Source organism: Drosophila miranda, chromosome XR (genome assembly GCF_003369915.1).
Source record: "Drosophila miranda strain MSH22 chromosome XR, D.miranda_PacBio2.1, whole genome shotgun sequence".
NCBI classification, from domain to species: domain Eukaryota; kingdom Metazoa; phylum Arthropoda; class Insecta; order Diptera; family Drosophilidae; genus Drosophila; species Drosophila miranda.
This window is the reverse complement of record NC_046674.1, coordinates 15197789-15211609: the sequence shown is the minus strand read 5'-3', so window position 1 is coordinate 15211609 and position 13821 is coordinate 15197789. Positions and strand designations below refer to the sequence as shown.

General features: G+C 46.5%; 3 protein-coding genes across 3 annotated transcripts; 2 read left to right on the top strand and 1 right to left on the bottom strand.

Annotated features, from left to right (window-relative positions):
- The first annotated feature begins 6553 nt into the window (after window positions 1-6553).
- Window positions 6554-10759, top strand: LOC108151790 (claspin). Its single transcript, XM_017280639.2, has 7 exons — window positions 6554-7416; window positions 7484-7731; window positions 7787-8389; window positions 8445-9746; window positions 9809-10061; window positions 10118-10450; window positions 10515-10759. The coding sequence occupies exons 1-7, from the start codon at window positions 6637-6639 to the stop codon at window positions 10632-10634; spliced, it is 3639 nt and encodes a 1212-aa protein (XP_017136128.1). The 5' UTR covers window positions 6554-6636; the 3' UTR covers window positions 10635-10759.
- Window positions 10760-10816: 57 nt separating this feature from the next.
- LOC108151794 (peroxisomal membrane protein PMP34) lies at window positions 10817-12795 on the top strand. The gene is made up of 3 exons (XM_017280642.2): window positions 10817-11244; window positions 11318-11378; window positions 11859-12795. The coding sequence occupies exons 1-3, from the start codon at window positions 11173-11175 to the stop codon at window positions 12671-12673; spliced, it is 948 nt and encodes a 315-aa protein (XP_017136131.1). The 5' UTR covers window positions 10817-11172; the 3' UTR covers window positions 12674-12795.
- Window positions 12784-13820, bottom strand: LOC108151793 (THUMP domain-containing protein 1 homolog). Its single transcript, XM_017280641.2, has one exon. It carries the CDS (start codon window positions 13772-13774, stop codon window positions 12809-12811), a length of 966 nt encoding a protein of 321 aa, XP_017136130.1. The 5' UTR covers window positions 13775-13820; the 3' UTR covers window positions 12784-12808.
- Between the last annotated feature and the right edge of the window lies 1 nt (window position 13821).

The following is a 13821-nucleotide window of genomic DNA, read 5'->3' as shown; positions in this document are numbered from 1 at the left end:
GACAAGGCGGAGAGACTATATCGTTGGGGAAAGAGAGCGCGCAGTGCTTATATATATGTATATCTCTCTCTCTGGAGCAACACTCTCTCTCTGCGCGATGCTTCTCTGCCCCTCTGCTCTCTCTCTCTCTATCTCTCTGTCTCTCTCTGGGTCTCCGCTGAATGCAAAATATGCCGTTTTCGGCTATTCTTTGGCTCAAAACACGACCCGATCCGATCCGAACCGAACAAGTTTCGGGCCAACTTTTCATTTCAGGCCGCTTTCTGTGGCTCTTTCTTGCGGGAGCATTGCCGGGGTATTTTTGGCAACAAGATTGCAGCGCCTCCCCTCTCCCCTCCAGCCCATCCCACCCCATCGAAAAGGCCCATCGCAGAGGCGGCCTGGCTGTGTCAAGGTAACTGGTGACGTCGGGGCACACCACGATCGAGCCACTACCTCAACGATTGCCTAATTTCGATTGTTATTCGTAAAGGGTCCACGTCCGGCTTTGGCTCTGAGTCAGCTAACGGGGCTCCTCGGTTGGCTGTGGGGTGTGCGGCTGACTCTTGACGCCTCTTGTTATTCTGGCCAATGCATTGGAAAATTAAATTATGATTATGCAATCCCAACCGCCGCCACCCCCCTTAATGACATAATGCATATGTAATTATTGTTAACGGAATGCCTGCCGCTGCGGCAAATGCTTCTTTTTTTGTTTTTTTTTTGTTAATTTAACCTTTTTGTTTATTTAATAAGTTTATTAAGTCATTTTATTGTCTGGCTGCTCCTGCACTTTTGATAAAAGAAATCATTTCGAAATGGAATTTTGTACCCTTGTTTCTCGTTGATTTATCTGAACGAGCAAGTTCGTTGCCTAAGTCTTTTGTTTGGTTCGAGAGAAATTAATTGAATAAAAGTGGAAATATTTGATTGTGTTATTTGCACAACTGTTGGGGCTGTGATTCCTTTGTTTATTTTATAGGTTCTCAAAAGAGGTTCCCCCAAGAATGAGTTGTGAAAGTTTTCCCCATATTCCATTGTTATTTTAAGCAAATCAAAGAATCTCAAGAATTTTTCGAAAATCAAGGCAGTTTTTATTAATACTTTGTACGAGTATTGAAATCTCTTTCTACGATTTTCCCATTTCTATGGCAACCAGCATTTCATTTAAAACTTAATTCAATTAAATTATGCTCCAAGAAACTGTGGTTATTATAAATGATTGAAGATTTTTTAACAAAACGCAGCCATTAAATGATTTCTGGCCAATTTGGGAATGCCTTGGGGGCCAGGTAATGCTCCGCATTGCACAACTGAAACGAAAAGAAAACCCAAACCAAGAAACCGACAAATAACTTTGTGCCAATTTTGATCAATTTGCCAAAAGCAAATGTGTCACCCGCCACCAGACTCCACTGGGAGATATTTTTTGGCCAATTTTTGATGATGAAATGGCACAAAAATGCTTACACAAATTGCCAATCGGGCCGGCACACTCTCGCAGATGATTAAATAGAAATGCCCAAATCCGAGCGGGAGAGAGAGATACCAAATGCGAAATGTATCTACGACAATTGATCCGTCTCGAGGCGGAGCCCCAAGCCCAAGCCCCAAGAAAGTAATCTTTGTGAACTTTCATTTGGCCAAAGCACCTTGGCTGCCCAAGCGATGACAGCATGGAGGGAGGGTCTGCTGTCTGTCTGCTTGGCCCTCCGCCTCTGGGCCAGACCAAAAGAAATCGAAAGTTCCGTGTGCTGGGGGTTTCGATTTCATGCAGTGCCAATCGCAGCCCTGCCCTGCCTTGGATCCGGGGTGATTCACATACAGCGCAGCACACATGGGGCATGCATGGGGCCAGGCATGGCTTCGAATGACGTAGATCCTCTGCACAAGCACCAAGCACCAGCACCAGCATAAATGCGTTTGTTTGAATTCAAAATAATGCTTTTTGTGATTCGCTGTGGTTACGCTGGCAGCCCCTGCCATCCGCCATCCAAAACGGAATTGGGTCAGGGACGTGCCTGGCATGCTAATTGAGTTACGGATATGCCTCACGGCCTGACGCATCTCGATCTCGATGGTACGTGGGCAGGCCCAGATCCAGCTCGGTTTCTGTTTCTGTTTCGGTTTCGGTTTGTTTTGTCTTTTCTTTCTAGAAAATTAAGCCCCGAACCGGGGGGGTTCGCTTGGAGTTCGCTTGGTTGGGAAAGGCAATGGTTTGTGCGTAGAGAACTCAGATGTGATGTAATTCGTAAGGGAAAGTAAGGCAATATCTGGAAAAGAGTTAAGCATTCCATGAACCAACCTTTTATTGAATGATTAACAGCGCTTGGTTCGAGTATACTCAGATCTCCACTTACTCTCACTCTTTATTTGCATTTTTCTAGAACCATCTGATGGTGATAAATGTGATAATTTGATATACAAATCGTATAACTAGAATACATTAAAGTTCTTCTTCCAGTTACAAATCTTCATGTCTTTCTGTTGCAGAAGAACTCCTTAAAAATATACAAATATTCCCACTGCCTTTTACAATTTACTTAACACTTTATGCAAACATAAAAACAATATAAAAACTATATTAAAAAATGAAATAAAAGTTTGTCCAACACTAAACGTGTTTACCATTTCCCCCAAAAATCTTTATCTTTCGGCCGTTTCCTACATTTCTCACTTGATTTTGACAACAATAGCCCGAGGTAATCCCGAGTTCATTTAGTTAATTTTTGTTGAGTTTTTTTTTTTGGAAAATACTGAAACCTGTTGGCCTACGGTGTTTTGCGAGATTCGGGTGTATGCTGGTATCTTTCTCCCACCTTTTCCGATGCCAGTGCAGTTATAACGGAGCACAATTTAAGCTCTTATTGTTTATCGGCAAATTATTGTCGACCGGGGTCTGGCCCTAACAATGTCAATCATTATGCAAGTCCCTCCACCCTCCGTGCACCCCAGCACGGGTCTCCGGTCTCCCGGTCAACGAGCTCAATGGAATCACCTCTGCGTCCCGAACGCTCTACAGATCTGATCTCCACTCTTTTTTTACTTTCCATTTCTTTTGTCAGTCGCTGCTGCTGCTGCTGCTGCTGCTGCTGCTGGGCCACAATTTGTTGAGTGTTTTTATGGCTTTTATTGTTATTGTTGGAGGCTTTTCCGTTGGGTTGAGTCTGTCGCCAGGCCCTAAAACACATTTATAAAGACAATGAACTTTTGCAGCTATAGACGATGGTGAATGCTGGGGGGGAATGCTGCTCCACTCCAGACTGTAATAACTGCAGATCAGGTGCTGGCAGCATACTTTGGCCCCAGACTGTTGGATAATTTGTCTACTGCTTGGCAAACAAAATATATGCCTCCTATCTGGAGGCAAGAAAATGTTGAGCCGTCTTGGTGAATAATCATGATTTTTATTAGAGATTTAGCCGATGATTGCCTTCTAAACATTACTTTTGTTTTAATCGAATGGAATTGAGTTCAAAATTCTGTCGATTTATTGGTATAATTCAATGTAAGGAAATATAAATTGTACTTGTTTTAAAACAGAAAGAATAGCTAGTGAAAATTTAAGAGCAGAAATTAGGATTGCTTTTCAATATTTATAATAATATCATTCCCTTGGGGGGCGATTGGTACCCAAGAATTTTAGCTTCACTAATTTCGAATGATTTCTTTCTGTCCCTATGGTAATATTACTCCCACGACGACACTTCCTCGGTGAATTTCTCTGTGTCCATGAAACTTGTCAATTGATTTTGAGTTTGGTTTCGGTGTTTCTTCGGTTGTTGGCGGCTGCTGCGCCCTTTTGGCCATATCTTCTGCTGATGGTTGGCCGCATAAATGGCGCTTAATTATTATTTTATGCATATGACTTGGGTACGGGTTGGGGCTTGGGTTCGGGTTACTTATGGGAGTCGAGCTGTGGCCGTGGCCGTGGACGGAGCCTGAGTCATGCGCCATATATCACTTTCACTCGCCAAAAGCCAAGAAATGCTAAAAGCAAAACGGCAAAAATCTCAATCGAGCATCGAAAGGCCCGAGACAGAGCCAAAGTCAGACGAAAGACGAAAGACAGAGCCAAAAGGCGTGTCTGGGTCTGGGGCCAAGGAACAGCTACGCTACAATACATGTGCCACATGCAACATTACAAGCCTGGATCAGCTTTGGCTCTTTTGTTGGACTCCGCGGATGTCAATTTGCATTTAATTGCGAGAGACAGAGTCGAGAGCTAAGCCCCGGCATCAGCATCAGCATCCACTCCGATCCGATCCGATCCGATCACCAGTCGAGAGCTGTAGTTGAAAAGCGTTGAAAGGCCTCTGTGTCCGGCTTACGTCCGATATGGCCGATTGCATAAGCTGCATATAGCCTGGCTAAAAAAAAGAAAAGAGAGTTTTAAAAATAGCTTCCTAAAGCCTTCCAGTGTACAAAGGCCGGGCATCCATCAGCCTGATGGCTGGGCTTTGTTTGCTGTCGATCGAAGACCAATTTCCAATTCCACAAAGATTTTTGGGGGCTATCAATATTGATACAAGACATTTGGAAGTTATGTGTATCTTTCGGGCTAGGCTTGGCTAGTCTCTCCGTTTAGCACAAAACACTCACACTCGACGATTTTCACTTTCGTTTCACACTGTGGCACATGCACACACTATGTGTATATCTCCCTCTATATAGACACCGATATCTGGCTGTGTGCGTATGCAAATTAGGTAGCGACAGCGACAACAAGGCGCAGAAATACCGTAAGTGGCCAACAGCAAAATCTCTGCTACAGATATGAGAAAAGATGAGGCACAGACACAGACACAGACACAGACAGAGATATCTCCGTATCACAGATACACAGATACGATAGTGGCCGCTAGTTAAGCGGTTTTTTGGCCAAATGAAAGAGAAATTGTGCTCGGTCCAAGTCGAGATATTGTGGAGTTGTTTTTTCTTGTTATTGTTATTAAAAATATGCTAATTGGTGCGCAAGCTGAAGCTAAAAGATACAAATGCCTGGCTCATGGCCCATAAGCATGAGCATTATGATTTAATCTATCTATGAGTAGCCGCCACTTGAAGATATTTCTTCTGGGAATGAAATGGAATATAAAATGACATAATCAGCAAAGAATCATAGACACCTATTATAGACTATTTTCAGCCATATCTCCATCAGTTTCTCCCGCTCCCAGTGAGAGCATCAAAGAGTTGTCAATACCCCGCTAATTTCTCGACCGATTAAGCCCCTGCTGCGTATGGTTATGGGAATATATTATAAATTTGCAAAGCGGAAACCATAAGATACATAAATGATGCGATGCCCATGTGTGTGCTTGACTTTCTTTCAATCTTTCTAAATGTTGTGTAACGTAACGCTTTGTATTTTTTAGGATTCATCGGTGGCGTTGCGCAACCCGGCATTTGTCACCCCCCTCGCGTTCCAAGACATTCGAAAATGCATTAATCAAATCAAAATCGAACGGACTCTTCGTGAAGAATGAATGTGTGAGTGAGCCCAGAATGCGGCGATCTTTGGAGCGTGTAAAGTGAAAAGACTTTGGGGAATTTGACACCCATTAAAACGGTTCGGTTTTGGTTGTTGGGTTTCGGCCTTTTGCTTTCATTCAGAGCCGAGAAACCATCGTTAATTGATATCAAAGCCTGAAGTCGACTGGACTGGATGCGTTTGTGGCTGAGGCCATTTATAATTGCATTTTAATGCTATTTATTCAGTCGGATATTGGGGGGGAGGGGGGTAGATGGGCTGGGGATACACATGGGTCGCTGGGCCCTCGACGAGGGCTATCATTAGGCAACAGCAGCAGTGGGTTACTTAATGACCCTAAGCCAAAAGACCTCCAGCCTTTCTAGGGGGGCTGCAAACTGTGAAAGAGAAATGGCCGGGCGCAAGAAAGAGATGCGGAGAAAGCATCGCTGCCAGCCAGTGGCAGCAACCCAACTGCAACAATTCGCTAACCCAGCCAAACAATCACAGAGACAGCAGCAGCAACAAGAGAACAGCTACATATGTATATGTACCTCTAGATATGCAAATCCATTCATTCGCTGATTACTTTCGTTTGCTGTACTGTGGAAAGGTTGATGTGATGCTTTGGCTCTGCCTTGCAGATGTTCACGGTGTCTGATTTGATTGGTTTGCATATGAATTAACATGTAAATTGTATAGATTGTTGCACTGATTGGCACTAAATTAAATTGTAGACACTTAGCTTTGAGTAATACAGATTTAAATCAAACTTTGGTAATAGATTTGGCAACAGGAATTTTTAAATTTTCAAATAATGATTCATGCTCAGGGGCGCCACCTGTAGGCATGCCTAGCAACACTAATATAGTAAAAATGTTAAAAACCAGCCATTAAATAGTTTATTTAGCTGAATGTGGGTTGTGTGTAGAGCAGATATACTGTGATTCTTGTGGAATTTTCGCCAGAAATTCCGATTTAGAAATCAATCCGATTAGCCGTGTTTCGCACCACAGAATTCCAAGCACTTTGTTTTCAAACACTTTACAGCACTGTGCCCATCAGCTGTTGGCTCCCGCGACTTTCAACACATTTCGCGCCAAAACACAATCATAATAGTGTGCGTTTTCAGATTGTTTTTGGTTGTGTTTTTTACTTTAACTCGAAAGAAGTGACCCAGAAACATGAGCGAAACGGTTGCCGAAACAGCAACGGCTGCAGAAAATGACGAGCAAGAAGACTACTCAATGGAAAAGCTGCAAGTGGAGGAGGAAGACGAGAAAAACGTTTCCGCTGAAGATTTGTTGGGTGGCAAGAGTCTGATGATGTCGGACAGCGAAAATGAAGAGATTTCCGATGCAAAGGACCAGAAAGTGGCGTCCAAGAGCAGGAGGCAGCGATTTCTGGACAGCGATGATGAGGAAGATGGAAAGTCAGTGCAGGAGAAGGTGTTTAGAGAGGTGGACCAGGCAGAGGCACAGATATCCCCCATATCCAGAAGACAGCGTCTCCCAGACAGTGATGACGAAAACGAAGGGGAACCCGATAAGGCAGAAGAGCAGATCTCGCCGAAGTCCAGTAGGCATCGCTTTGCAGACATTAATGAAGAAGATGAGGAGTATATGGCCCCCAAAGCCAAGCAGAAGATATCTGCCATCATCGACACGGACAGTGAGGGAGAGCAGCAGGGGCCCAAGGAAGAGGACAAGCCAAAGAAAAAGAACAAGCGGGAAAAGAAAAAGAAACAACGAATGGACACCGACAGCGACAGCGAAAGCCACAGCCATGACGAATCCCAGAAAGAGCAAAGCGGTGAGAAAACTAGTCCCGCAAAGAACAAACTCAAAGGTCTAGTAGACTCTGAATCTGAGCCGGAGCCAAGCAACGGAGAGGAGTCCGGCGGAGAGCAAGAGAATGCCACTGAAGTTCACGCCGAGGCACCTAAGAAAGCCAAGGCCGTGCGGGTAAATTTCTCCGTTCAATAGAGATTGGAAAATGCATTAACCAAATTCCGATTCCCCATTTTCTTAGGCATCGGCTAAAAAAGCGCTGGACACTATGCAGGCCATTCAGAGCGAGCAACAGCGGTTGCATCGCGAGGCGCACATCAGTGTGCCCTACCACCAGCCCAAACCGCGTACCCTGAAGGAATTTCTTAGCCGCCGCACTATCAATACACCTCTGGCCACGGCCATGGCCGGGGGGAGTCCCATGCCCAGCAAACAGCCAAGGAAATCGATGGGCCTGCGTATGAACAGAGAGGAACTGGAGGCATATGCGTAAGTACTGTAGAATCCATCGGAAAGCTGTGTTTCATTATTTGTACATTCGCAGAAAACTAATGGACGATCGCGCCAAGGAGGCCACTGAGTTTTTCAAGTCCGAATCGGAACCCGATGATGAGGATGGTTCGGACGACAATGAAGCGTCTGTGGAGATGAAAGATAATCCTGGTGTAATGGATGAAGCGGCAGACATCTTAGACGAAGTGGAGAAGCAGTCAGAAGAAATAAAAATAATATTGAAAGCCCTTGCTATGGAGGAGGAGAAGGTGGAAGAGCCAATAGCATCTACTTCTGCTGCAGCTGCCCTTAGGTTCGCGGAGATGCGCGAATGTCTACCAGAACCAGGGGTGGGATTATCCACCAAAGACTGCCTCGTCACGGAAGTTATTGAGCTGCCCAGATTGGATTTGAGTACTATTAATACCACGCCGCCTTCTAAGCCCGCTACTCCCCGGATAAGTGAGGCCATTCGACGGCTGAAGATCGAGAAAAGCACGGATGTCAGTCCCTCGTTGAAAGGAGATGCCACAATGCTGATTGATCTGGAAACGGGCGACATGTTTGCCAAAAAATCAACCGGAGTTGACGATTTGCTACAACGTCTGATGAAAACACGAGAGGCCAAGAAGCACAAGACCACGGAGACTGTCAAGTGAGTAGAAAATGCCACCATTTAACACCCTCGACTAACGCCAATTTCCATTTAGCATCCTGTCTACGGCGCATGGGAAACTGGAGATGTCCAAGGTGAACATTCACTTGCATGAGGAGGAGCCTGTTAACAAGGATGCCACGCCTGGATCGGCCTATGTGAAAATGCAAGAGCAGCTCAAGTCACGTATCACGCAGAAGCGCATGGAAGATCTGCGCAAAAAGCAGGCAGAGGAAAAGGAAAGGGCAGCAGAAGACGACGAAGAGGAAGGCATGGATGTGGATGAGGATGAGGAGTACGAGCCGGATGAAAAGCCTTGCCCCTCTGAAGTGGCCATCAATGAGGACGAGGAGATACTAGAAGAAGGCGAGGAAACAGCATTGGATGAAGCTGATGCTGAAGAGGATGTTCAATTAGATGCTGAAGTTGAAGATGTTACACCTGAATCGGAAAACAGCAGTGAAAGTGAGGAAGAAAGTGAGCCAGAGGAGGAGAATCCAGCTGGAAAGAAGAGGAATCGAATCATCAGAGCCTTCCAGGATGATGACAATTCTGATGAGGACGACTTGGATCTTCTGCAGACTCCAAAGCCGCCCAGCAATGCCACACCCATGACGGCCACTCAGCTTCAACTGTCCGCCCACAAACTTTTCGATGCGGAGACCCGGCGCACTGCCAGCGATGAGGAGAATGAACTGCTCGACCTGTGCTCTGGCCAATTCCCGCAATCCCAAATGGGCTCATCAGCAGCTCCCTCCACGGACACGGCGCTGATTAGTCAGATTCCCATGACACAATTTGGAATGGCAAGCAGCCAAGCCCCCGAAGAACTGGAGTCCCTCTGTTCAGGCACCTTTGCAACACAGCAGCCCACGCAGCAGACAGAACAGCCTAAAGAAGACTCCCAGCCGGTGCAGGTAGCCAACAAAATTGTGTCCAGTGATGAGGAGACAAAGGAGGAACCCCTTGAGACAGAGAAGCCGCGCAACAAGAAACTCACCAAGAAAAAGCCAAAGAAGAGAGCTTTGGGCTTCTCCGATGACGAAGAGAGCGATGCCGAGGACTGCGACGAGGAGGAGGTGGAGCCGCTGGGAAGCGATTCAGAACCAGTGGAGGAGATACCCGAAACCTTTGTCGACTATGACTCCGAGGAGAATGAAATCGTTGTAGAAATGACAAAAAAAGATCGCAAGCTGCGAGCATCAAACTTTATGGAAAAGGAGGCGGAATTATCCGAGTCTGAGTGGGGCTCCGCCGACGAAGACGAGAAGAACATGGATACCTATGACATAGAACTGGGCGATGAAGATGAGTTCGATCGGGAAAAGCTACGCAGCGAACTCGGACAAATCCATGCGTAAGTATAAACGTAGGATAGACTTAACAAACAAATGTCATTGGGATTGCTTTCTTTCGCAGACGCAAAATGCTCGACCAGGATATACGGGAGGTGCGTCAAATCAAAGAAATGCTTTTCGAGGACGAAGAGGGAGCCGTACGACAACGCCAGTTTCGCTGGAAAAATGTCGATAGTGGTTTCAGTCTAGAGGATCAGCAGCGCACTGAGAACGGTGAGGCCAACGAGGGCAGTGGCGATGAGGAGAACGAGCATATGTGGCGCAAGATTCGCTATGAACGCGAGCAGCTCCTACTGGAGAATGGACTGAAAGCGGTGAGTGCAAGATCGATTATCGTATGGATATCAGTTTCTGAATTTGTATCATTTAGGAGGGTGCCACCCCCCTATCTCCAGCCGTGGCGAACAACACCAGCAATTCCGGAAACTCTATTCGTAGGCTGAACATTATCACAGCCAAGAAGACGACGGTGGAGATGAAGAAGAGCTCCCCGTTCCTGATCTCAAAGACTGTGACTGGAAGGCAGCAGAAGGGCACGGTACGTGGTTCCTTCCTCGTGCGGGACAACGAAACACTCACCAAACTGGCTGGATTTACCAAGGGAGGTGCTGGCGATGTGGACGGAACAGCGGGAACTGTTTCCGTGAAGACGGCCAGGGCCAAAAACTTTGTGTTTGCCACGCTAACAGAGGAGGAACACGAGGTAATAGTTTCGCCTGCATCTCATAGTTTCCTATCACTCTAATGTATATTTTTGTCGTTTCCAGAATCAAAAACGCAAAGCGGCGGATTTACTCAACAGCAGCAGTGAAACGGGAGTTAATTTCATGAAGAAACCGCGCCTGGAGCCACGTCGGGAGAAGTGCCTTATTGATCAACTTCTTTAGTATAGAGTTGTTAATTTTTTTGATTAGCTATGATTAAGTTTGATGATTAGTTATTATGATTGAAAAAAAAAAGTAATTTTAAGTCGTTTTAAATAAAAACACCATTTCCAGCACGCTTCACAACACTGCTCTAGTGAGACCATATTCCGAAACGCACAAAATCCCACAACACATAGACATGTTTACATATATTGTAAGCTAATTTATTTGTAAATTTATACGTGAATATGTGAGTAAATGATATATTACAACGTCTCCGTGCATTTCGGGAGCAGCGAGAACAAAGGCTTCGAAGCCCAGAAACGCCCCCGCCCTATCAAGTTGCGTGTAGGTATCGTTAAGTTAATCTAATCTGAGAAAAACCACACAGCCAAGCGACTGCGCTGCCCCGTGCCTTAAATTTTATAAACTACGAAGCCGGCTGGACTGCGGCGAATCATTAAACATTTACCAGAGGACGCCGCCGGACGCTAAGCGCAACGCCACCGCCGTGCAATAAATAAACAAATAACAGCGACGCGACAGCAATTACGACACAATGGTGGCCCCGTCGAAGCTCAGTCAAGTTTTTAGCTACCAAAACTGGGTGCATGCCATCTCCGGTGCTGCCGTAAGTGCATAAATATTTGCCGGTTAAAGGTCAAATCACGCTAATTACCATACCAACATCTCTTTGTAAATAGGGTGGCTGCATAGCCATGAGCACCTTCTACCCACTGGACACGGTGCGTTCCCGCCTTCAACGTAAGTCTGAGGCACTGACCGAGCCCCGCAACCAATCTCAATGGCCAAGATAAGCCATAACAGACCCACACACATAGATAATAAGTATTATTATTAGGAGAGTTCAAACTCCATCGAGACCCACTAATCAATTTCCCCCCGCTAATCCAATTTCGTGGTTTGTGTATAGATGAGATATGTTGGTCTGCTTTCGAACCATATCGATGGGTCCCGTCCCAGTGATATGCGCTTCTTAAGTGTGTACCATCCATTCCATTTGGCATAGAATATAATGAGCGTGGGCATTGTGTTGCTAAATTGAATAGTATAGGGTTAACGTCAAAAACCTTTCTCGAAATTAGGTACGGTAATTATCATATTACGGTCCAAGGTTCAGTTGGTAGCTTTACTTTCTATATTCGTGACCCATTAAATTAGCGGAGAATCAGAAGCTTAAGTTCTGTGGCCACAATATTAATGCTTCCCTTTGTCTAATTTCAGTGGAGGACGCTGGTGAGGTGCGCAGCACCATGCAGATGCTCAAGGAGATCGTTCTGGGCGAGGGTTTCCAGTCGCTCTACCGCGGACTGGGTCCAGTTCTCCAGAGCCTGTGCATTTCGAACTTTGTTTATTTCTACACATTCCATGCCCTCAAGGCGCTGGCCTCGAATGGAAAAGCATCGCAGCAAAGCGCACTGAAGGATCTGCTGCTTGGCTGCATCGCTGGCGTGATCAACGTCCTTACAACCACTCCCTTCTGGGTGGTCAACACGCGACTGCGCATGCGCAACGTGGCCGGGACCTCTGATGAGGTCAACAAGCACTACAAGAGTCTCGTGGAGGGTCTTAAGTATGTGGCCAAAACAGAGGGTCTCGCCGGCCTGTGGTCGGGAACGATTCCCTCGCTGATGCTCGTCTCGAATCCTGCGCTGCAGTTCATGATGTACGAGCTGTTAAAACGGAACATCATGACCTTCACCGGTGGAGAGGTAGGCAGCCTGGGCTTCTTCTTCATCGGGGCCATTGCCAAGGCCTTTGCCACGGTGCTGACCTACCCCCTGCAGTTGGTGCAGACCAAGCTGCGTCATCGCAGCAAGGAGGCTACAGCCGCGCCCTCAACGTCCCGACAGGCGGGCCAAAAAAGCGAGAGCACTCTGGAGATGATGATCAGTATATTGCAGCACACAGGAGTTCGAGGTCTGTTCCGTGGCCTGGAGGCCAAGATTCTCCACACCGTGCTCACTGCCGCGCTCATGTTCATGGCGTACGAGAAGATAGCCAGCACAGTCGGCCTGCTGCTCAAACGGAATGCATAGAGGAGGCTCTAGTCTACATTATTTTACACACACATGACTTAGACACGGATATGGCCAGCATACACTCCAAAGTTAGCCGTTAAGCGTTGATGGATTAAAGAAAGAACAAATTTAACGAGGAACTTCTATAAAGTTTTATTCATTCTGCACAGCAGGAGAGGCGGCAGAGGCTTTGTCAGTCTCATCGGTGGGTCTGTCCTTGTCTGACTCCTCGGCTGCATCCTCATCATTGGGCTTTGCTTCTTCCACAGACTTCTCTTCAGCCTTGGTTTCGACGTCACCATTCGATTTCTTCTCGCTCGGATTGGCCAGCTCGACCAGGTTGTACTTCTTGGACTCCAAGTAGTTGTCGATCACGCTCAGCAGGCACCAGCCGCGAAGTACTTCTACAATAATGGATTTCTTGGCTTGCTTCAGGTCCACTTTGTTGCCCGCGTTCTTGGAGTTGACCAAATCAGCCAGGTCGAGTATTATCTGATCTCGCTTGATCTGCTGATTGTAGCGATGGTTGAATATAATCCCATAACTGGTGGGCTCCTTCAGGAAATGCTTGTCAAAGAGCGGCCCGGCAGCGGCGATTATGTCCGGCATATTGGCGCGGCAAACGGCCTCAATTGGGACCAGGCGCAGGACAAAGCGCGACATCGACTTGCCAGTGGTGGTTATATCGTCGACAATGTGTTTGCCCAGCCCAACCGGATCGTCCAGAAGAGTGCGTATAAAGATACAGTTGGTGGTGCCGGTTTCCACGTTTTGGAAGCGCACCTTGCGCTGCGTGAGAGTCTCGCGGCATTTGGCAGCGGCCGCTTCCAAGTCGTCATCGTCGTCGCTGGTCGATCCAGAACCCTTTCCAGTCTCGCCAGCGGACTGCTTCTTTTCTGTCTCTTTCGGCTGTTCGGGGCCGTACAGAATGTCAGCGTAATGGTTCAGCAAGTTGTAGCATTCGCGCACGCAGCCCTTTTCGTTGATGTTGCAAGTGGCGAAAAAACCGCGCTGGCCGACCTGGAGCACTTGCTTGTTGCTCTGGAAATACTTTTTCTTATTTTTCTGGTGGAACTTGCTGTGATTCGACATTTTGGATTTTTTATTTGCCGGTTCCATCAAAAAAAGCACAATTTACCGGTTTAATGTGATTTGATTTTAATGTG